Below are 26195 nucleotides of genomic sequence, written 5' to 3'. Positions count from 1 at the left end.
TTGAACTCAAAGTGTGACCTTGACCTTGGAGATATCGACGTAATTATTTCGCGCGACACACCGTCCAATGATGGTGAACAAATGTGCCAAATGATTTTAAAATCTGACAATGAACGACATAGTTATGGCCCGGACAAGCTTATTCCGCCAGCCCGCCAGCCAGCCCGCCAGCCAGCCAGCCCGCCCGCATTCGCCAATCTAATAACCAGTTTTTTCCTTCGGAAAACCTGGTTAAAAAATACAGACTTTTTGGATCCAATACCGGAATATATTGGAAGGTCACGTGGTATATATGAAGAATGCCGATTGGATGAATTTATTGGATATAGAATAGATCATTTTTCTCGTCATCTACGTCATACTGTTATTCGCTACATAGGGGCATACCCTCGAAATATAAATCAACGCTAACTGTCCTTTAAAAAGACCCTTATTATTATGATATTGATATTATTATGACTCTGTAACTTGTATATGTTAATAACTTATCCCCAATGAAAGACTGCAAAAAGGTTTTATTTAGGCCCCGACTTTAATATTTCTTGGTTAACAAAACCGCCGACCCTAATTTTTGGAAAATGGGGGAAAAAAAAATTCGGAAAATCGTCTTTTATATATATATTTTATTCCCGCCCGCACTGAAAAACGAGCGAAACGAGAAAAAAAACACATCCAGTTTGAGTACTGTTGCGAATAAAATCAAGTAAGTACAATCAACGATTGGTTCACAAATATTGCAGAGATCGGGATATTTTTCAATGTGACACATTATGTACATGTACCAGTCCTTTAATGGGCACTTCTCAAAATTTATTTCGGGTAAAAATTACAGACAATAGGAAAATCAGCGTCAGTAAAATGTCGAACCCATCAAATTTATTTCCGAGTCTGTGACGCAACTATATTGTTTAACATGTTAATTACATTAAACAAACCCGATATTATAGTAGATAAAAAAGTATTACCTTGCAATATGATAATTAGTATAAATAATCCAATAAAACACTGCCATTATTTACAATATTTATGTTTAGGAATTTTGTAAACATGTCCGCCATAGTTTATAGGAACTGTACAGAAATTTTCAAAATAGGAACAAATCGGTATATCTCGGAAAATGATTGATAAATGTATTTGTCGTTTCAATGCTAAGGGCCGAGTAATTTCGGCAAATCGGAACTCAACTTGGGTAAAACAGTAGCTCAAATTAACTGTTAAACTCCGCCTCCGTTCTCAGCAAAAGATTCAAGGGAGGAGATATGCACGTGCAATTATTAAATTGGAGGATTGCAATTGAGAAACAAACACACGATTGGTTAGGCATGTTGATTGCTAGACAAAGGAAACAAATTTTGTTGGCGCGAAATTTGTCGCTTTATTGCTTCAGACAGAAAGCGGCTTTCCTTTGATGACGTCAACTGTCAATTCACAAAGACTGCACATTTTCCGAAGACTTTAACTGACTCCTTGTTTACAATTCCAGTAAAAAAAACACTTGCTAACATTAAACTATGGATTAAATTATCAAAATAAAGCAAAAGCGAAGTTGACAAATATGATTAGATTAATTTGTGCAGTAAAAATAAGACGCTTTGCATCGTAAATCAACGAGTTTTCATGACAACAACAACATTAACAAACATTACAGTGACGACGCGGGGATCGATCTACCTCGATTTTTTTGCATGGACGATCTCATAAGTTGAGTAAGAGCAAACACATAATTTGTGTACGAGTAGTTTATCTTATAATTTATAAGATTTATGCAATGGGCATCGCATTGCGCAATGGTGCGCATCGTAGTACAGAAATGAAGCGCAGTTTTTCTTTTTAATGGGAGAAGAACGTATGTCATGTAATGGAGTGTTTAAAATTGCCTGATGTTACAAAAGGTGCTTTTAGGACTCATTTCATTTGAAGATATAGATGTGTTTCATTGCATAATTTGATTTTTGTCTCTGTGTTAATGTTATAAAAGATATGTTGTCTTTGTTCTGATGTTATTAGTATTAACTTTTTTTCCAATTTTTTTTTTTTTTCGACCGCCCGATTGACCATTTTCAAAATAATATTTGTAAACCAATAAAAAAAAAAGTCGTGGCCTAACTTAACAAAAGTTCTCCATTAAATATTTCGCAATCTGACTGCTCACCTCTGCTGGAGCCTTCGTTTGGCTGTGCTTGGTACATTGGCACCATAGCCGTACGAGAAGAGAACCTTCTCCGCTTCCTCCTCATTCTCCACTGAAAACAGAGAAACCGTGAAATGATAGCAGTAAGTCTTAAAATTGGGGATGGGAATCATATTCAAAATCTGTCTGTATTCGGATAACCGCATCCAGTGTCAGAATATGTCTGGATATCCATATACTTTTATAAATAATCTACAAACAACTACCCCCAACATCACTACCAACATCACAACACTGGGAATACGTTATCTAGCACTGTTAACACACAACTGAACAAAACAAACGTCTTAATATGATTATATGACTTATTTAAAACAATTACATGTATGTTACTTATACACAAAATATCAAAGTCGCAAAACACATTCATTAAAAAAACAACTCATAAAACTGATGCAACATTTATCAAGCTAGATATTTTATATTCTTTGTACATTAAGCTTTAGAAATAAGGCACAAATAGCCTGCAGTAATCGATTAAATTCATTGTTTATTCAAATGTCAAGAAAGACACAAATTAATTTATATTGCGTTTTATTACAGGGAAAGATTGGTATTCACTAATTTAAAACAAGAGGGCCTGAAAGGCCCAAAGTCGCTCTCCTGAGATAACAAGATATTATTGGGACAAATCTTCTGACTAAGTTTCATGAAGATTGGAAAATAAATGTGGCCTCTAGAGTGTTAACAAGGTTTTAGTATAGCCATATAAGGCAAAATGCCCGCCCCCTGGCAGCCATGTTTTTCAACCTACCGACATTATTTTTGAACTCGTCCAAGATATTATCGGGATGAATCTTCTGACCACGTTTCATGAAGATCAGACAGTAAATTAGGAGTGTTAACAATATTTTACTATAGCCATATAAGGAAAAATGCCCCGCCCCTTGGAAGCTATTTTTTTCAAGCAAACATAATTATTTTCTAACTCATTCAAGATATCATTGAGACCAATCTTCTCACCAAATTTCATGAAGATTGGACAATAAATGTGGCCTCTAGAGTGTTAACAAGGTTTTACTATAGTCATATAGAGCCATTTAATGGAAAATGCCCCACACTGGTGGCCATGTTTTAAACGCTACCAAAATTATTTTCGAACTCATTCAAGATATCATTGGGACAAATCTTCTGACCAAGTTTCATGACAATCGGAAAATAAATGTGACCTCTAGAGTGTTAACAAGGTTTTACTAAAGCCATATAAGGAAAATAGCCCCGCCCCTGTGGTGGCCATGTTTTTCAAAGAACCAGCATCATTTTTTAACTTGTTCAAGATATTATTGGGATGAATCTTCTGACCAAGTTTCATGAAGATCAGACCTTAAATGTGGCCTCTAGAGTGTTAACAAGATTTTACCTTAGCCTTATATTGCCATATAAGGAAAAATGCCCCGTCCCTTGGCGGCCATGTTTTTCAAGCAAACGTAACCATTTTCGAACTCATCCAAGATATAATTAAGACAAATCTTCTGACCATATTTCATCAAGATAAGACAATAAATGTGGCGTCTAGAGTGTTAACAAAGTTTTACTAAAGCCATATAAGGAAAAATGCCCCGCCCCCTGGCGGCCATGTTTTTCAACCAACCGGCATCATTTTCGAACTCGTCAAAGATATTATTGGGATCAATCTTATTGGGATCAATCTTCTAAGTTTCATGAAGATTGGACAATAAATGTGGCCTCTAGAGTGTTAACAAGATTTTACTAAAGCCATATATAGCCATATAAGGAAAAATGCCCCGCCCCTTGGCAGCCATGTTTTTCAAGCAAAGGTTGCCATTTTTTTAACTCATCCAAGATATCATTGGGACTAATCTTCTGAGCAAGTTTCATGAAGATCGGAAAATAAATGTGGCCTCTAGAGTGCTAACAAGGTTTTACTATAGCCATATAAGGAAAAATGCCCCGCCCCCTGGCAGCCATGTTTTTCAACCAACCCGCATCATTTTCAAACTCATCCAAGATGTTATAGGGATGAATCTTTTGACCAAGTTTTATGAAGATCAGACAATAAATGTGGCCTCTAGAGTGTTAAAAAGATTTAACTATAGCCATATAAGGAAAAATGCCCCGCCCCTTGGCAGCCATGTTTTTCAAGCAAACGTAACCATTTTCGAACTCATCCAACATATCATTGAGACCAATCTTCTGACCAAATTTCATGAAGATTGGACAATAAACCTGGCCTCTAGAGAGTTAATAAGGCAAATGTTGACGCCGCACAAGGCACAACGGACGACGGACAAAGAGCGATCACAAAAGCACGTAATGCTCAGGTGAGCTAAAAATGAATGTACAGAGCATATGTTTGCTAACTGTTGCACCCGTTAAGTAAAGCCCAGTGGCCATTTGTTGTCAATTGTCGGTTAAAAATGACCGTAAAACAAAACACGAAGGTGCAAGTAAACAATCAGCAAACTAAGCTATTTTTGCCATAATGATGGGGATACTGTCATTGGTACCATAACAACCAGTTAATGGATTTATGATAGTCTGCAAACGATGCCTGGTGTACAGATTAACATAGAAATATACTATAAGGACCATAACTTGCATAACAAAAGGGGAAGTATCGTTTATTTTAGTATTTGGGATCCTCTTTTACTATCCGGATACTTGAACAGTATTCGGATATCCAGATATTCGGAAATTCGTTACCATCCCTACTTAAAATGCTTTTTTGGGTCACAATGAACTAATGGATAAGGTTTCTGCCTAGCGACTCGGAGCTCACTGGTTCATTCCCAACATTGAGAGAGTTCATTGAATCTCCTAAATAGGCACCAAGTACTTATTCAAACCTGGAAACGGACTCGAGAGCGTTTGAATAAGCCTTCGGCTTTCTGTGACATCAAGCTAAAATACATAGGTTAAAACTAATATTTAAAACATGCCGTACCCTCAGCAGCCTGCATGACAACGTCGTCCAATTCCTTCTCCATGCGCTCATACGTCTGCAGCCTCCCCTCCCTCTCCTGTAAAGCAGACTCCAACTCAGATATACGTTTCTCCAGACCCGTCTGCTGGCCGTAGTATTCCTTGGTCAACACCTGCAGAGAGACAGGGAACCATACATTCAAAATATATATATATTTGGGTCACTAGGTCAAAGGTTAAGGTCACTGTGACCTCTAAAAACAAGAAATGTGTCCACAGGACACGGATGCCCCCAACTGTAACTTTGTCACTACATAAAAGTATAACTGTGTAAACGCTTGGTAGAAGTTATTAGCTTTTTTCAAATCCTAAACGCAGATTTCGAACCTAAACGCGGACCCTAAGTTCAAGGTCAAGGTCACAGGGGTCAAAATTTGTGTGCGTATGGAAAGGCCTTGTCCATATACACATGCATGCCAAATATGAAATTGCTATCTGAAGCGACATAGAATGAGCATTTTTCGAAATCTAAACGCAAAGTGTGACGGACAGACAGACGAACGGACAGTCCGATCACTATATGCCCTCCTTTGAGGGCATAAAAATGTCTTAGAATATCAAAATAAATCAGAAAGCCACATAAACTAGAGAGCGGACAACATTCTTAATCCTTGAAATGCACTAAGTGACCCAGTGACCTAGTTTTGCCCCGGCATGGCCCATATTCGAACTTGACCTAGATATTGTCTTAATACAATTTCTTACCAAGTTTAGTGAAGATCAGATGAAAACTACTTCAATTAGAGAGCGGACACCATGCTAAATCCTTGAAATGCACTAAGTGACCCAGTGACCTAGTTTTTGACCCGGCATGACCCATATTCGAACTTGACCTAGATATTGTCTTGATACAACTTCTGACCAAGTTTAGTAAAGATCAGATGAAAACTACTTCAATAAGAGAGCGGACACCATGCTAAATCCTTGAAATGCACTAAGTGACCCCAAGACCTAGTTTTTGACCCGGCATGACCCATATTCGAACTTGACCTAGATATTGTCTGGATTCAACTTCTGACCAAGTTTGGTAAAGATCGGATGGAAACTTTTTGAATTAGAGAGCGGACACGAAGTGTGACCGACCGACCGACTGACCGACCGACAGACAGTGCGAAAACTATATACCCCCTTTTCTTCGTAATGGGGGCATAAAAAATGCACCCGCAGCCGAGCGTGGCACCCGTTATGCAGTGCTCTTGTTAAATTAAATTATAACAAATAATAACAAGAGCACCGCTTAACGGGTGCCAGTGCTCGGCTGAGGGTGCATTTAAAAAAAAATGAAAGCTTGTCAGATTATTTTTTTTTAAAGGTCAGTGACCTTGACCTTTGACCTAATGACCCAAATATGGGTGTGGTGTGTAGAACTCATCAAGGTGCAGGTACATATGAAGTTTCAATGTTGTAGGTGGAAGCACTTTGATTTTAGAGCCATGTTCAAAACCTTGACAAAATGCTAAGGTTTTAGCACAACGCGGATGGCGGACGACACGACGACGGACACGACACGACAAGCTGGCTATGACAATACCTCGGGTTTTCTCCGAGCAGAGCTAATAATATATATACTCATTAAATTAATAATTGTTTATAATTTATTTCAGTACAAAATAAAATATATACACTGCAACTCCAATATATCACGGTCCGTTATATCGCGTTGTCCAATATATCGCGAATCGGCTATGGCTCCCAAAAATCTGACGTGCATAATCCCCAAATAAAATGTTTTAATCTGAGAATTTAGTGAATTAAAATCCGTTTCAAGCTAGTATTTTTCCCTTTTTTCACCAACTTTAATCCAACATTCATAATCCAGTTTTGACCAGATTGTTTGCTTACATTGTACATCACTTTAACACATGCGTACTGCGATAAACAATAGCCCCTCTTGTCAAACATCACAGGTAATTTCCGGTGTTACCATTCTGTATTGAATTTGCTTTGAACTGCCGAAACGCACCAGTGCACACATGAAGGTGTACACAAATATAACTGTAAATGTCACACGTCAATACTGACCTATCTCAACAATCTGTGTGCGTTAGATACAGTGTAAACTACTTGCTTTTAATTGAGAGGTAAAGATCCCTCAGTTTGTCAAAATGCACTACTATTAAAACCCATGCTTTCCATGCTTTTCATGAGAATGAATGACGTCATTTTGTACATGGGTCTAATTTGTGCATGCTTTCTTGAACAATACAACTCGGCAATGTTCTTCGGATTACAAATTTAATTTGAAAATACTCACAAGGAATAATGTTTTGTGTTATACCAATGAATAACATATGGATATAACACATAATTGAATAAGGTAGGTAAATAGCGTGTTTTTAGATTGCATAACGATGCTAATGCATACATATACATGCATACATAACCTTACAAAGTATTTAACGTGCGCCGGATATATCACGGTCGCGATCTTTGGACCCCTTCAACCGCGATATATTGGAGTTGCAGTGTAAAATATTTAGAAACAAATAGTGTGTATACCTCTGCCTTCTTGGTAAGTTTCTCCACCTCCAGCTGTGTTTCCTTGAGATTTTTCACCGTCTCCTCGTGCACCAGTTGTAGACGCTCCAGTTCAAAAGTCTTCAGTCGGAGGTCATTGGCTAGGTCAGACACGCGGCCATCCCCACTCAGTTGTAGGCTGCGAAGTCTGTGGAACGGGAGTTGGAAAATTGTAGGACATTGTTTAATGTGTCTGTATTTGTACTTACCGTACTTCTTCATTAGTGGAAAGGGCGAGAGTAATTTGATTACAACAATTCTATCTGGCAAAATTATGAGAGCTAGCAATCAGATAACCGCTTTTATTGGAGAAGCCCAAACCCGTAAATATATCCCTTATTTTTATAGTATCGGCCCTCCTCATGGAATTGTGATTTAAACGAAAAACCCTCAAGAAGTGCTGGAAAGTTTTGTGTTTTTTTTTTAATTTTTATAAATTTTAATTTATTTGATGGTTATCAATGACTATTACGACGATCATTCTCATAAGTTCGGGTGTTCATTGGAAAGTAGGTCATGTTTATTCTAGGGTGATGCTATGATTTTTAAATTACGTAACACAATTATGTTTGGATTAATAGTAGCTGCATCAAATGTTTTAAATGCCACTTAATTTTTTATAAAATTTAACAATATTTTTAGAACAATTTTAGCAAGAATTTTGTTTTCCCATTAAGATACTATTTTTAGAACAAGCACATGCGCATAGAACAAATCTTAGAAACCAATCAGAAGGGCCGATATTATGATAACCATTTTACATGATACAAAATAGTACAGGGAGCTAATTCTAGCCAGTAATTTGTCACAACAATTCCGATTTAAATGCATTTTTCGTTATGTCAAAAATAACACTTTTAACTATAGATTGACATATAACACTTGTATGCAAGTTTTTGTATTTGTTCACTTCCAAATTTCGTATGTATTCATTAAGAGGGCCGATACTACGGATAGATATGCTAGTGAGAAGTGAAAACAAGTTTATTAATATCTTAAGAAACAAGTGATGTGCTTGTGCAACACTATCTCCCCCCCCCCCATATATTTGACCTTTGATCTTAAAGGATGACCTTGACCTTTGACCACTCAAAATGAGCAGCTCCATGAGATTATACACATGCATGCCACATATCAAGGGGGGCATAAAAAAGCAACAATTTTGGAATTGTATCCCAGTTAGAGGCGTTAATGCATGATTCATTTGGGAACAAAAGCTGAACAAATAAAACTAATTCAATAGATCTATAGCCTGGACAAACGTGAAACAACTGCCATCTTTTGAATCGCAGCCTTTATGAAAAGTTCAACAGTCAGAGATGAAATTAACCTTGTTTTGGTAAAACTGGGCTTAATGCAACTGTAGAGTAAATGTGGAGTCTGCACAGGCTAATAAGGTACGACACTTTCCAACTAAAATGAATTTTTATTTAAAAGAGACTTCTTTTAAACAGAAAATCCCATAAAAACTGAAGGTGGACTGCTTGAGCTAATCTGGGATGACACTTAAGGAACATGCATTAAGCCCAGTTTTCCCAGAACAAGGCTCAACTGGCTAGCAGACATACTCTTGCAGCAGCTGTTCATATTTAGTTCCGGTCTCCCTCTCAGCTATCTGGGCTCTCTCCTTCTCTGATATGGCCATGTCCCGAGCCTCTCGCAGGTTCCTAATACAAGCATCAAATAAGTCTTCGATGATCTTAGAGACAAAGCAAAATATACTTGCTAACAACTTTTTAATGTAAAAAGACCAAAGTACAAAATAGATACTTGAAGAATTGTCTTTAATTTAAAAAAAATCAAATACAAAAGATATTCAGACCTAGGGAAAAAATATTTTTTTATGGAATTGTTCATGATTTTTTTTTAATTTTTGGGATTTCTTAAATTTTTTCATACAAATCTTTGTGAAACAGACCCTTACCAAATGTCAATCTTGAACTGTTTTATATGTTCGCCATTACGTAATGGATATGGATGTCCATCTAGCGATCAGAAGGTCACGGGTACGATTACCATTCTGGGAGCTTTCTCTAGATTTTTCCAAGACACCAAGCACTGGTTATAGGCCCAAGAAACGGACCCGAGAGCGTTTCTATACGCCTGAGGCTTTCAATGAAATCCAGCTAAAATATAGGTTAAAAGTAAAATTACCTGTTTTCTCGTTCATACATCTCCTTGCTGCTGGTACGGAGTCGGTCAATCTCGCCATTGGTCCGCACTCGTATCTGCTCGAGCTCATCTCGCAGCTTGTTCTCATACTCAGACTTATACTGCTCTCTAATGTGTACGAAAAAATTATTTCACCCATTAAGACTCAGATACGCACATTTACGCATTTGTTGTCCCTTAGAAGAAATTAAGTTTAAGGGGAGTAATATTTACAATCTCACAGTTCCCTCTATTTCTTTAAACTTTCATTATAATTAATACATCAATTCCCAAATAACCAATTGGATTAGCCATAATGTTTCTCAAAGTTACCGTGCAAAGGTAAATTTGCATTCTAAAAAAAATGTTTGTTTAACTGTAACAACATATATTTGTCCAATCATAATTATGAATAAGTCAACAAAGATTGTAAAGTTTTCAAAAGATGCTCAACATTTATTCTGAATAATATGTGAAAAATCCTTCAATTTAAATATTGAGTGATTGTTGCAATATGTCATCGTTTATTTCATGTTTTAAACAGTAAAACCAATATATGTTAAGTGCTCCAGCTAGGATTTGAAAAGGGCAGGGGGGCTATTTTGTCAAAAGGGGAACTTTTGACGGGCAGAATTTTGTCAAAAGGGCACTTACGAGCGTGAGGGCATTTCTGGAATGCTCGCTATAGTAATTTATATGTTTTTAATAAATGTTAAAATATATTATTCCCATTGTTATTAAACCATTCAAATAAAATGTCTACAATGAGGAATAAATTAATTACATTGTAATAAGAGATTTATAAATTATAATGTCAACAACAAAAAAACATAAAAGGGCAGGGCCTCGAAAGGGCAGGCCGGGGCTTCCCAAGGGCAGTGCGAGGCGCCCTTCCATTTAGGCTTAGCTGAAGCACTGCATGTAGCATGTACTGCACTTTAAATGCTACTGCTAAAGGGGTCACAGTATTGTACAAAATGCACATCTATGTAGCACAAATTTCAATGTCTAGCTAGACATGTTTCTAAAATCACACAGTGACAGAACATCGAAGTACTTTGACAAGTTTGTTTCCAGGTAGTTCTATTGAAATTAAACAGAAATTGCATTATCTTTCCTAACTATGCTTATTAACTGCAATCTTACATATAATAACATATGAGTGAAATTAGAACTATTGGCTGTGGACATCTAGCATTGGCACTGATAGAATTTAAGTCCAGTAAGTCCTAAATCTGCAAAATTGTAAAAACAAATCACAGGAAATAAATACCAGATCAGCATCATTATCAAGTAAATAAGAGCTGTGTTTGTGAAACACAATGCCCTCTACTGTGCTCTGAAGCCATATATTTGACCTTAAAGGTTGACCTTGACCTTTCACCATTCAAAATGTGCAGCTCCATGAGATTCACATGCATGCCAAATATCAAAATGCTATCTTCAATATTGCAAAAGTTATGACAGACAGTTTTGGGACAGACACACACAATGACAGACAGGCCAAAAACAATATACCCCCCGATCATTCGATCCAGGGGCACAAAAGGTGCCAGTACCTGGAGGTGACATATTTCTCGTACATCTCCTCCCGGGACCTCTTTGCGTCGTCCAGCTGTATGTTGAACTGCGCCATCTTCTCCTCCGAGAACTGGAGCCGGTTGGCAATGTCCGCTGTCTGCCGCGTGAGATAATCCTTGTCCTGCTTCAACAGGGATAGTGACTGACGCGCAGCGGACACCTGCAATAAAGGGATTTGTTGTTGTTTTTTAACAATTTTGGTATGGGGCCGCATCACTTTGGATTGGCTTAATTAACAGTGTTTTGACTAAAATTGGGAAATTGATGTTTTTGTTGTTTTGCTTGATTAATGCTCATACTTGAAAAAAACAAGAGATTGCCAAGCAATATGGTCCCCGGGCGGTGAAACTCCACCATTGTCAGTAATTTTTTATGTAGGAACAAAATGAATTGACGTGCATAATCTCCATATTGCAATCTGTCCATGTTTCAACTTTCATGAAAAAATATGAAGAACTTTTAAAGTTATCGCAGGATCCAGAAAAGTGTGACAGACTGACAGACAGACTGACTGACAGACAGAATGACAGACTGACGCAAAGAGCCCAAACCATAAGTCCCATCTGTATTCACCGGTAGGGGACAACAAGTATTTCAGTATGGCGAATACCTCTCTACTGAGCTCGTCTCTCTCCTTGCACACGTTCTGATGGGAGGCCTCGAGAGCGCTCAACTGTCGGTGAACATCCAGACTGTCCTTCTCCATAGTATCACGCTCGCTGTCAACATTCAGATATATGGATTAATTCTTATTAAATGATTAAATGTAGTCTGTGCAGTCTTATCAGAAACAACCTTTTCCCACTATTTGGTGTGTTTTGTTTAAATGCAATCCACTTTAGGCAGATTGCACGGCCTATTTAATGCGACACTTTCCGCACATGAATTTAACCCCATTTCTAAGGGTGAGGCTCAAACTTCAAAATGTGCACTTTTTTAGCACTTGACTGTGTCTCATTCTTGGGAGACAAAAAAACATTTGAGTCGTGCTCTATGAAGAGCAGGTTTAATGCATGTGCGTAAAGTGTTGTCCCAGATTAGCTTTTATAATATTTTTTGTTCACAGAGTCTATCTTTAGCAAAAATCCAGTTTAGGCGAAAAGTGTCGTCCCTGATTAGACTATGCGGACAGGGGTGTGATTCAACAGAGACATTATGGGAGGAAAACATTCCAACACCTTATTGATTTAACCAAAACAAAATGAAAATGAAATGAATGCTTCAGTTTTTGCAGATTCATTCATACGCCACAGACACAAATTTTAGTTTTGCATCTTTACGACTAGACTCGTCGTCTTTTTTAACTTTTCTTTATGAATTAAATTTCAGGGAACAATGTTTTATTTTGGTACCATCAAAATAGTCAAATTATTTTATTTAACACTTTCATGCATAAGTTTCTTAAGTTTCAACAATAATATATTAACATTACCATTGTGTATTCTTGCTTTCATCTTTGCCTTTCAAAAAGAAAAAAGAAAAACCATAATATAGATTGGATACAAAGGTTCAAACCTTTTCACCCTGTCATAGTTCTCCACTTTGTAGTTGTCTGTTTTCACCTGAGACTTGAGGTCGGCTGCAGACAGCGTCATCTTCTGAAACTTCACTCTCAGCTCACCATGGTCCCTCCTCTCCTCCTCCAGTTGCTATAAACACCCAGGGACTTCAATTGAGTTGTGTTCTGAGAAAACTGGGCATAATGCATGTGCGTAAAGTGTCGTCCCAGATTAGCCTGTGCAGTCTGCACAGGCTAATCAGGGATGACACTTTCTGCTTTTTTTTATATTTTTAGTTTGAAGGAAGTCCCTCCTTACCAAAAATCAAGTTTAGACGGAAAGTGTCGTCCCTGATTAGCCTGTGCGGACTGCACAGGCTAATCTTGGACAACACTTCACACACATGCATTATGCCCAGTTTTCTCAGAACACGGCTCAATTCAACCCTTTACCACTAAGATATGTATGTAGATGTGTTTGTAGTCTCTTAGAAAGTTATATTTAATTGAAGACCTTTCACACTAGATTCAAGTGTTCAAGGCTTTATCTACGAACATTAGATGCTGATGAGCAGCAAACAGCAGAAAACCTGAACACAAAATTGTGTACCACCACTACAATTTTAAGCACGGGGAAATGTTTGACTCCTGATTTTGAAAATCTATTCAAATCTCAGCACATAAATCAAGGTTCAGTGGGTTTTTTTTCACCGTTTTGGAAATGGGGCTGGGTCCCCTTGGATTGCGAAATTTTGATTAAAATTGGGAAATTAGTGTTGTTGTTTTGCTAAAAAAAAAAATGCTTCAAAATTGAGAATACATATGTTTTCAGTATTATATTTACTAAGGTTAAACTTGTATGGGAGATGAACACAATATTGGGATCTAAAAAAGAATGGTTTTTTATTGTTCCATTGGTAATTTTTAGCTGTCCATTGGGAAAGGGGCCGATTACTGGACCCGATTTTGAATGAAAAAAAGTACTGATACCATAATCAAATGCCAAGAATTAAGTTTCCTGTACCTCTTGCAGCTCAATCACCTGCTTGGACTGAGCTTTATCAGTGTCTTCTAATGTCTTGACTTTCAGACGAAGTTGTTCTATTTCAGTCTCCAGTGGTCTAGTCCTTTCAAACAGACGAACCTGCAGACATTTTGAAAATTTGTAGGATTAACAAAAATTGAGTAACAGGCATATAAATCAAATTCAAAATGGAACAGCAAATTTTATGGAAAAGTGAGTGATCATAAAGCATTTTTTATTGGGAATAATGCGTTATTTTAACACCATGTTATATGAGAAACACTAATTTCTATTAAATGTGTACTGATATTCACATTTTATTTCATTTTGTACAATTCTTGTCAATCAAGCTAAGCAGTTTTTTAGTCGCTGAAAAGTGATGCTTTAATAAGATCTATAATAATTAATTATCATGTCCAAGAAGTACCAAAAGTTACAGAGATCAGGGCTTGCGCTGCCATTCGCCTAATTAGCAAATGGCTACAAATAAGCAAATTTGGCTACATCTTTTTCTTCATAAAACCTCATAAGATCACCAAAATAAAAATAAGTATACTGTCTTAAGGTAATTTTGGCTCAATTTTTTTTCTCCAGCCAATGGGAGCCCTGAATAGATATTTGTAAAACGTGTCCTCAGTCTGCCCCCCTTCCCCAAACTTGCTTTGAACATGTTATCATGGGTATTAATGGTACTCAAACAGACCTTCACCTATAACATTTTACAATACAAGCCACTGTGACCATGACCTTTAACCTGCTGACCTTTCTTTCATCCTATGTAACCAGCCTATCAATTTGGATGATGTTAGGTCAAATGGTTTTCAAGTTTTTGTACAGAAACAACACGGTCCCGACCAAACAACCAACAGATGCAAAGCAATATACCCAAGCTTTTTCTTCTTGAACTAAAATAATGTACACCTCTTTTTTTAGAAAACTATTCTCAATGGCATAATGGACATGCATAGTGTCATCTCAGATTAGCCTGTGCATTCCAAACAGGCACATCAGGGACAAAACTTTCTATTTTTTAAGGTAGCTTTTGTTTTAAGGTAGCCTCTTTTTAGCCCAAATTAAGTTGATGTGGAAAATTTCGTCCCTGTTTAGCCTTTGTGGACTGCACAGGCTAATCTGGGATTACATTTTACACCCATACACTGAGCCCAGTTTTGTGAGAACCAGGCTCATATTGTTAGTAAATTTTTCATACCGCTACATAATCCCTGAGTGACAGGTCATCATCAGTTGTTGTTTTAAGCTCAAAAAACTTCTCCTCTGTGAGGTCTAAATCTCTTAGCGTCCTCCGCACATTACCAGCTTTCTCTTGCAACCTTAAATATTACAAATTATTGAAATGATTTTAAACAAAAAGGAATTATTTTATAAAGATAATTATTGATATTATACAGCTAAATCTTTAAGAAGAAGCAATAAAAATATTAGATTAAATATGTATTTATTACATAAAAATTGGATCCTGATTTTCTTTCTATTAACAAAGAATTAAGGGTTGGTTGGGTTATCAGAAACAACCTTTTTATTCGAGCATTAAATTGCAGCAATGTTTGCAATGAATTTTCATTCATGTTGATATTAAAACAGAAATGAAGATAATGCATTAAAGTAGCATGCCTCTCATTTGTTGCTTCTAACTGTTTCTGTTTTTGTCTCACTTCCTCCAACTCAGACTTGATCAGCTCCTGCCTCCGGCGCGATTCTTCTTGTTGAATGGTCAACTGTGATTCTAGACGTGCCTGCAATATCTGTTTCTGGTGTCTTTCATCATTCAGGTGTTCTTCTAAATCATCGACTCTCTGCAGATACTCGGCTTTCATGTTCTCGATCTGCAGATGCTTCTGCGACAACTCAATTCGCACCAGCTGAAGATCATGGGAAAGCTGTTTGCGCTCGATAAGCTGCCTCGTTATTTTAGATTTCTTCTCTTTTCTGTCTCCATGAGTCTCAGTTCTGTCTGGTGACAGAGTCAAGTCAGTGGGAACAGACGTTTCGAATCCGCTGCTGAAATCCTCGGATTCAAATTCGTCGAACGCATTTGACAGATCTCTGGCTGCCATATTTGAAGCTTTTATTTACCGATAACAACCAATGTTTTACTAATAAAATTTACACATACATAAAAAGTCTTTTTATTTTTACTGACATGCATTAAAACTGACTGTGACACCTGATAATACAAGAAATGAGGGGTTTAGAATTTCAAATTTTCGTGCTGCAACTTGCTGTCGGTGCGAATACAAACATAATCTCGTTGTAATCGTCCGGTTTAGTAATCGAACCCAACGCAAATGTACATGGAAGTTGCACTTTAATATAGTTTTGTAGTTGCGCGAGGGTTCCAAGTCGAGTGGTTGAAAATAAAAAAAAATAAAAAAATCGCTAATAATATCGCATCATCCAATAATATAGCGATGTAACGAATTTCAAAACAAATAAAATGAAATTCTCAGTATCATATTTAATCAAGACGGCGGTCTTTAACTCGTAAGCGTGTTTGTAACAAAGGCCAGTAATTTTCACTAATTGTTTACTATATAAATTAACGAAAACTTAAGGTTCAAACTTGCTTATATGTGTGAACAATCAACTGTTCATACCCCGATATGCAAATGATAATATAGGGCGAACGAACTCAGGGCGAACGGACCCAGGGCGAACGTGTAAATAGGGGCGAACGGACCCGATACCTTTATAAATGACAATTGGTTTTAAAGGGATCTTTTCATGTTTTGGTAAATTGACAAAATAAAAAAAAATGTTTTAGATTCGCAAATTTTCGTTTCAGTTACGATATTACAGTGAAAAATCCTCAGCCCCGACGGGCGATTGAACCCGCGACCTTCAGGGTATTAGCCAGATACTAGAACCGCGTCGCTAAAGAGCTAGCCCAACTGCAAAGCTGTTGCGAGTGACCTTATTCACTACCCCCCCCCCCCCACACCACCCTTACTGTTTCTGTTGTTGTCGTTATATTCTGCGATACTACGAGTATTGCTTATATAAAGTATCAAATACATCACTCATGGTATGAGCACGAATGCCGAGTGGTCTAAGTGATAGACTTTTACTCCAGGGGTCAGTGGTTCGAGCCCAGTTGAGGGTTACTTTTTTTTCTTTCTTTAATTTTATTATTTTTATTTTTATTGGAGCTTTTTATATCCAATGTTTAAATTTATCAATATAAAGCATTTAAAAACTGCAATACATACCATGATTCTGTTTAGGACCTCCTCGTTGGTGATGCGGTTTTTGTAGGAGATCCCGAGAAGTCTTCGGAGGCATCTCATTTCCATCGCCTGTATCCTTCTCTCAGTATCCATGACTGACAGGCGTAAACTAATATGGACATGACTAGGGCGTGCATCTTTCTGAGCTTTGATCTGATGGCAATGTTTTTGTCTGTCCACATATCATATACACGGCCGTTAATCCGGATGTTTTGTAATTTCATGGATAATTTTACAGGGTGATTAGGTTTACCGTAATTACTCTATGTTTTCGGACACATAAAAATAATTATTTTTTTTTCGTGTCCGAAAACTTAGATACGAAAATATTCACAAAATACCGGTGTCCGAAAACTTAGAGTCGAAAATTAAAGTGTCCGAAAATAGCGTCAATTGTATCGACGACTACCGATATTATCACGTGCTTGTAAAAAAACCGTGCCGTATAGTATAAATTACATTCATATATGTTTGCACTGCATTTTAAATTATTTAATGCTTAATTTATTTTACAGAAAGTTACTACAGGTTGTACAGTACAGCTCACGCAAAACCAACAAAGTCCGCGGCTATGCCGCGGACAGATTCTTCTGTTAACGTATTTTCGCCGCGTATATACTCGGCATGATGCCGAGGGCACTCGGCGAAATTTCGCGGAGTGACGCCGCGTCTGTTTTTGCCTCGGCATCGATTCGCGGAGTAACGCCGCGTAGATGCGGCGATTCGCCGAGTATAACTATTTACAAATATTGATTGTATACTAATCTATAACACAGTTATCGAAATATAGAAACATACACAGAAAATACGCTGTGCGATTGTTAACATTTCTCTATATCTGCATACATTTAATTAAATTATCAATCGGACCGTCATCTGTCAAAACAATTATTGTGTATGTCGATAACTAGATCTATATTGAGTTAAAGTTAACACAGTTAAATCCCGTAGATTATTCGGAAACGAGACTTGCTTTTAAACGTCTGTCATGTCGCCAAAATTGTTGCTCAATAATTTAAGAAAATAAATGTAGTATTAGATACACATTTTACAACATGTACATGATTCTAGGCTTGTTATTCTTTAGCAAGGCAACCAAAATTCTAAAGATGGCTGCCAGTGCAGCAACCATCTGCGAAAAACGAGAGACATATTGTTGTGCTTTGTCTAAGTTATCTCTATAACATTAATATGAGGATAAACAGTGCACCCACATCTCAACCTGTGCTTTGCGACACACTCTTATAAATTTGAATGGGTTGTGTGCATTTCAAACTTGCGGTATAAAAAGCTATACATAATTTTGAAAACTAAGATTATGCAATAGCGAACAACTTCAGTGCCTTCAGCGATTTGATATAATGTTTTATTTGACCGTACGATTATTAAACCTTTAACATAACATATTTTATAAATCTTAACTTGTAAAATTCCCAAGTATGTATGTTATGTTCAATACCCGTTATAATATAAAAATGGAGCTTGCACACTGGTATATATGTTGGGACGCATTGGCCATGGCATGTATTACTAGTATGTATTTGTCTATTGTTGAAGATCGTGTACCTTAAACATGATGAACGGGAGGGCTTGTGCGCTTGATATTTCGTTTATGTTAATACACCCAATATTTATAAGACCCATGGCGAACGCCTCATAAGTTTACATTGTACTTGTGAAATCTGATACGGCTTTGGAAAATCCCGGTCTGTTGCAATCGATACCCCTGCAAAGCTTGTTTTTGTATATGATAAAATAGGTTTGCAAGTACGTCCTTTTATTTTGGGCTTGCTGTCTTAAGATTTTGTGAAATGGGAAGAACATATTTGCAATGCCAATTATTTTCAATGAATAACTTAAGTCGGGCAGATATAGCTGATATCTTATTACTACTTTTATGTATAAAACTTCCGTGTGTAACGCAAATGCTTGATATATTTGTTATTCAAATTTTCGGAACTGGACATACCGATCGTTAAACTGATACTAGATTTGCACACTCTTAAATAAAGAAAAGAAAATTCCCCTTCAAGCTGGCCATTATTTACGTTATTGATAATACACTTAAAGTTTTTAGATGTGTATTTATATTCTTTTCCTACGAGACATGGTTTACTGGGATATACACGTAATAGGATGAGTTATTTTATTAAGTGCGATCAGTTATCATTTTCTGTTTGAAACAAGCATCATAAAATCGATTAATTGTATAATAGAAACACATAACATATTTTTATTATATATTTATGGTTTTGAATTCATGTTGCATTTTATTATGTTTGTTTTTTTAATAAAAAAAGTGTATATCCTATGTACTGCAAATGACATTAAGTCTCGTCTTATTATCTACCATGTTGTACTTTATATAATCGTCTTTTCCATAAACTAATTATAAGTATTATGGATATGTGAATAATAAAGCACAAAAATATAGTACCACATATAAATGGGGGACACACCTTCATATATTGGCAATACACCTCATTCGTTTTCTTATTTCATTCAAAAGTGTAAGCTCCCTTTAACAGGCCTACTTTTATCCCCGCATCATATTACAAGCTTAATGTTTACAGCACACAGCGGTAACATGTTACGAAACTGCAACTAAATTGCATGTTAAAACCCTCTTAAAAATGCAATAATTTATGTCAAGGCCTCAATTTCATTGTGGAAAAGTATACCGTACTTAAGCATGGCTTACGTGCATGTTAGCGCTGAAAACATGACAGTGCGCCGTTAGTTTTCAAACAAACATTTGAATACGTATTGTATCTTTGCAATCTGATACAACGCCCGGAATGGCGGTCTGATAAAATCAATATCCCAGCCAAGCCTGCTCTACATTAATATATTTTGCATACCAGCAGGCTGAATATAGTTTCTAAATGTCCATGACAACAGGAAGATAAGTATCGAATGTGTAGAATTTCCAACGACTAACCAAGAGAGTATTAACACTTAAGAACAATTAAACAGGTGCATGCCATGGTGTCTGATGTGTCATTATGCAAGGATATTTAATACGTGTTTCTTCCGATCATATTATTTTCCTGCCATTGTAAATGTTTTGCAATATGCATTGTATTATACATCAAGCCTTTCCAGACAACTATTTGTATGATCAAGAATAAGGAACATTCATGAACAACATGCTTTACATTGTAGTTAAGATCTTTAATCCTGTTACGTGCAAACGCCTATGCGCCATAGTGTGGTTTTCAGTAGTTATGTGAATCACATTATATTACATGTTAACTTGTATAAACAGCCATTGTATTTAAGTAGGTCATGGTTGTATTGATTGCTGAATATTTGCTTGGAGAGGCTTCTTAAGTTACAGGCGCGATTATGTAAATTGATTATTGAAGTCTAAAATAGTGTTCGGGTGATCATTTTCGTCGTAATTTTAAGCTTTTTGGTAATGCGATCATTTTAAAGGGATCTTTTCACGCTTTGGTAAATTGACAAAATTGAAAAAAGTTGTTTCAGATTCGCAAATTTTCGTGTTAGTTATGATATTTGTGAGGAAACAGTAATACTGAACATTTACCATGCTTTAATATAGCCATTATATGCACCTTTTGACGATTATAAAACCTAAAATTTTTAAAGCGTTGCAACGCGAAACGATTGAATAATTTGGAGAGTTCTGTTTTTGTCGTTAAATTTTGTATAACTACGAAGATTGCCTATATAAGGTATAAAATACGTGCAGTAAGTATACACGGCGGAATAGCTCAGTAGGTTAAAGCGTTTTTACTTCAGGACTCTGGCAGGACTCCAGGGGTTACTGGTTCGAAACCTGCTCCGGGCAATGTTCTTTTCCTTTTTTTAATTTTATTCTTGATTTTTTTACTGGAGCTTTTACGATCCAATGTTTACATTTATCAATATAAAGCATTTAATGAATAAGTTAAAAAATGCCAAAATCTGTGAAAAGGCCCCTTTAAGTGTGGCAGTTAGAGCAGGTATAAATACCAATGTTTCAATGCATATTTTGCCAAAAATCATGATAAAGGTTTACCACTGAAAACTTCAAGTATAATTGCCTTCGATACGTGTATGTAAGGCAAACGTATAATGGTGTTACGATTACAACCTTTTGGTAATTCATGACACGCAAGGAATTTTGTAAGAATAATGTAATGGCAGTGTTCTTATTTCTTAACGTAATGTTCAACACATGAATTTGCGGGGTACAGAATTCGCGCTATTTCGATTGCCAATGTGCTCCTGCGGTCTTTATCTTTAATACCCAGTCCATGTGAAGAAAAGCTACTTATTTTTAATCAGAACACTCGTGAAGCCTATTATGCTTGTTCGATGTACATGTATACACGTCAGTTCTAATGTTTAGCGGTCCACTTCTACATCTATGTTCAAATGCGGTCGTGATATTGAACATAATCAGCATCATCATCATCAGCAGCAGCAGCAGCATCGGCGGCGGTGGCAGGACGGCGGCGGCGTCGTGGTCGTCGTTGTCATTTTCATCACCATCATCATCATCATTTGCATATGATACTTCACGTGTCTGAGATATATGTGGTTCCATTAGCTGAAATACAATAATGTCCTGTGAACAGCAGTATTTGGCATACGTACGTGTTTTTTATGCCCCCCGAAGAGTGGCATGAAGTTATCGAACTGTCCGTTAAGCCGTCCGTCTGTCTGTATGTCTGTCCGTCAGTCCGTCCGTCCGTCCGAACACTTTATCATTGGTCATAACTTTTGCAATATTGAAGATAGAAACTTGATATTTGGCATGCATGTGTATCTCATGGAGCTGCACATTTGTGTGGTCAAAGGTCAAGGTCATCCTTCAAGGTCAAAGATCAAATATATGGCTTCAAAGCGGGCAGAAGGGGGCATTTTGTTTTTAACAAACACCTCTCTTGTTAGTTGTTCGCTTGCGAACAATTAAGATTAAGAGCTAGTTTTGCAAGTCGGTCTGCTCTTAACTACCCTAAGAACGATGACCACCGCATCTGCTTGTGCACACTGATTAGCCTGTTTATTTTTCACCACTGGTACACTGCAGACAGTGAGTGTGTGTATGTAATCAATAGTGTTTAACAGCCTGTGCGACGACATTGGCCAGTTTGTCATTGAAATCTGTACATATTGGCTGCGTTCAGGAAAACGGGGCCTTATGTATGTCCAATAAGTGGTGTCCTGTGCACACTGATTAGCCAGTGCAGTTCGCACAAGCTAATCAAGGACGACACTTTCTGATTCTATGGTGTTTTTCGTTTAAAGACAGTCTCTGGTACCGGGTTGACAATTTATGCATATGCATTAAGCCCTGTTTTCCCAAGAAGCTGCAGTCAGTATACAATACACTAATTGTTTCAGTGATGAAGGAACTGAAACAGCGTAACGGTAACGATACAGTGTGTTTAAATTATATTTTATTTAGAGGAGTTGTCCGAACGTAGTTAATCTACATTTAATAAACATCATGATTTCGGAACTTGTAATCAGTTTCTATCCCAGGTAAATTATAGTTTATAAGATTTTTCGCCGAGTGACTCAGCGTCATATCACCAACAATTTCCTCGGCATCATGCCGAGGCGTGCCGCGGTGTCTCGGCGAACAGACACGGCGACTCGGCGACTCGGCGACCAGATGGTCGATGCCGAGTCGACTCCGCGAACAATTGATGTCGTCAAACTCCGCGGTCGCGGAATTTGTTGGTTTTACGTGAGCTGTACTGTACTTTGACCAACGATGAGCATATGGTGTACCGATACTCGCTAGTATGAACCTGTAATTTACGCAATAAAAAAAGGAAAATATAAATTCTTTGTTTGTTCATTTCCGATAGTTGTTGTCTAACACCTTCCATTGTTCGTAAAACTTGTAATAGGGTGCATCACACTTTGAAGCGTTAAGTATATTTATCACAGTTATTTTACTGAGAAAGGGGTAGTACCATTGCGGTAGATAATTGAACTGTTAATTGGCACTACGCCTGGTAATTGTCATAACGCTTATTTTCAAAAGAAAGTTGTTTAAGATTATCATAATTGGCACTAATTGACATTATTCCGTTGTTCCACTATGGCTTTTAACGTTAATTACTGATTTCTTTAATCTGATTGGTGAATTATAACGATCCAATCGACGTTCAAGCTGCATTATCGGTATATTAGCTTTAATCTGTTTGATAAATTCCATCATTCAAATTACCCTGAGACTTCGAATGTTATTTAGCAATATAATTGTTCACTTTTAATTATGGATAAGTTTGTGAAAATGAAAAAGAAACGGGGCTCTGAGTTTAGGAAAAGACTCATTCAATCCTTCAAAAGAATTGTTCTTACATGTTCCGGTAATCGTAACACGCGTTTTTATTTCAATACAACCTTTTTTTCAGAAGTTGTAATGTTCATAAGGAATTTGTTTATCTATAAATGTCATTCATCAATAATTTGCCTAACATGAATGAAAATGAATGTCATTACCGGTATGAACCGGGTTGTTTGTGTTTGTTGGTCCTTAATTACCGGTAAATTGAAATAAAAGCAATAAATCCATGTGCAATAATTTATTGTGTTGTACTCTTCGTTCTCTGCTTTTCAATAAATACAACCACACAGCTTTGCTACCTGAAATTATATGGAACAAAGATATATAATATTAAACATACTGCTTCCTTAAAACGGCATCAATTCAAATGCAATCGGGCGAAACCATTGTTTAATACCGGTTTACAAGGTTATCCACCCAAAACGCAAATGTAATGGTCCGTTGCCCTCAGCATGCACCTGCTGTGTTTTATGATGTTAATCTGGTTGTAAAACCCCATGATCGATGTCATGAGATATCGAACAGGACCGAAATTTGGCAAAATAGCGCTGTAAAATATGCTGTCCGAAAACTTAGAGACATTAATTATGGACGAAAACTCGTGTGTCCGAAATTAAGAGTCACGAGAAAAAATATTATTTTTGCTAAAAAGGGGTGTCCGAAAACTTAGAGTGTCCGAAACATAGAGTTATTACGGTAATATGTTTTTCAACGTATTGCGCAACCTTTTTAAAATCGGGCGATATAGTGCTATTCAGCGAAGATTAAATAATCCAAAAATGTACAGAAACATATATTCTTAACCCATTTAAGAACGCGAGAACCTTTATAAGTTGTGGCATGGTGAAGTTTTAAAAAGCATTTGGATAAGTTAATCCTGTTTGACGAGGAAATTTCCACCCAATTTAATCATTAACGGCATAAAAACGATTGCGTACAACAAACATTAGATGCTGCATGCACAAAAATATCGGCTTCTTGCCGACGTCGTAGATAATTTTGAATTTTTCCAAAAGAGATTTAGCAAATGCTTAAGAGGTGGCGCTAATGATAGGGGATGGTGCCAATGCAGGATGTATAAATTAACAGTCGTATCACAATGAAATATTGTTGTATAGGTCCCTGAATTATCACATGACGTACATTGATAAAAAATGCTATTTGTTATATTTTATTTATTTTTCAACGTAAATACTAAGGCCAAAATCTTTATAGACATAAACGCATTCTATAATAAATAAGATGTAGTTTTTTTAGATGGTCGCTTTAGTGACCGTTCAAAGTGCTTTGTGTAAAATTCAGGTCGGTACGACCTAGCTACAAGGAGCCCAATACCCGTTTACTACGCGTATCCGCGCAAGAAAGAGTTGTATGATTTATGCAAGAGGTTTGAGTTCTCCAATTATGTTTATTCACAAATGGAAACAATGCAATGACCCAAATGATATTATGAAATCATATATAACTGGTCAATAAAGCAATGACCGACATGATATTATGTAATCATATATAACTGGTCAACAAAGCAATGACCCACATGATATTATGTAATCATATATAACAGGTCAACAAAGCAATGACCCACATGTGGTCAACAAAGCAATGAGCCACATGATATTATGTAATCATATATAACTGGTCGACAAGCAATGACCCACATGATATTAGTTAATCATATATAACTGGTCAACAAAGCAATGACACACATGATATTATGCAATCATATATAACAGTTTAACAAAGCAATGACCCACTATATTATGTTATCATATATAACTGGTCAACAAAGCAATGACCCACATGATATTATGTAATTATGTATAACTGGTCAACAAAGCAGTGACCCACATGATATTATGTAATCATGTATAACTGGTCAACAAAGCAATGACCCACATTATATTATGTAATCATATATTACAGGTCAACAAAGCAATGACCAACATGTAATATGCAATCAGGAACGGTTATCTATTACAGTATTTTTTAAAATCACGACTGACTGTGTTAAAGTTTAGCATGGATATGGCTTGACTTTTGCCTAAGATTGAACGATGGACCGATTTTCTTATAGTTTTGATACAATAGCAATACATCAAATTTCGTTTCAAAAAATCATTTAAGTTTATAAACAGATAAAACAAATAAATATAGAATTTGCATTCACTGTCAATAAAGCTGACTTTAACGAAAATAATAACATCAAGATACAATAATTGTGCTCTTAACATTCAATATTTGACAGTAATGATAATGAATAACAGTTTACAAACTACATATTGGATATAATATCAATGATTCACGTTTTTGTTTCAAAATTCATTTAAATGTGTTAACAGATTAAAGAAAAACAGTGTTATATAATATTGTATTTCCATTTCGCTGAATCTGAATAAACATATAGATGCAATAATTTATTTCTTAAATTTCCTCATTTTACAATTATCTTAAGGATCTTTTCACGCTTTGGTAAATTGACAAAATTGAAAAAGTTGTTTCAGATTCGTAAGTTTTCGTTTTAGTTATGATATTTGTGAGGAAACAGTAATACTGAACATTAACCATGCTCTAATATAGCCATTATATGCATCTTTTGACGATTTTAAAACCTAAAAATTATAAAGCGTTGCAACGCGAAACGATTGAATAATTTGGAGAGTTCCTTGTTTTTTGTCGGTTAAATTTTTTGAACTACGAAGATTGCTTATATAAGGTATAAAATACGTCAAGAA

At 36.5% G+C, this 26195-nt stretch overlaps 1 protein-coding gene across 3 annotated transcripts in view; it reads right to left on the bottom strand.

Annotated features, from left to right (window-relative positions):
- Positions 1–16177, bottom strand: part of LOC127874359 (progesterone-induced-blocking factor 1-like) — a 31526-nt gene extending 15349 nt beyond the window's left edge. For all 3 annotated transcript variants that reach the window (XR_008046842.1, XR_008046841.1, XM_052418627.1), the window contains exons 1-11: positions 15538–16177; positions 15116–15236; positions 13906–14025; positions 12899–13032; positions 11994–12102; positions 11362–11543; positions 9806–9931; positions 9220–9318; positions 7634–7799; positions 5097–5247; positions 2153–2243 (exon numbers count right to left, since the gene is read on the bottom strand). Coding sequence is in view for 1 of the 3 variants with exons in the window: in XM_052418627.1 (XP_052274587.1) it covers positions 2153–2243; positions 5097–5247; positions 7634–7799; positions 9220–9318; positions 9806–9931; positions 11362–11543; positions 11994–12102; positions 12899–13032; positions 13906–14025; positions 15116–15236; positions 15538–15980 (1742 nt within the window). In the remaining 2 variants the exon portion in view is untranslated. The remainder of the gene's footprint in view (positions 1–2152; positions 2244–5096; positions 5248–7633; positions 7800–9219; positions 9319–9805; positions 9932–11361; positions 11544–11993; positions 12103–12898; positions 13033–13905; positions 14026–15115; positions 15237–15537) is intronic.
- Positions 16178–26195: the final 10018 nt, after the last annotated feature.

This window comes from Dreissena polymorpha, chromosome 3, assembly GCF_020536995.1.
Source record: "Dreissena polymorpha isolate Duluth1 chromosome 3, UMN_Dpol_1.0, whole genome shotgun sequence".
In the NCBI taxonomy this organism is placed as follows: domain Eukaryota; kingdom Metazoa; phylum Mollusca; class Bivalvia; order Myida; family Dreissenidae; genus Dreissena; species Dreissena polymorpha.
Note: the sequence above shows the minus strand (reverse complement) of the source record. Positions and strands in the feature narration are given on the sequence as shown.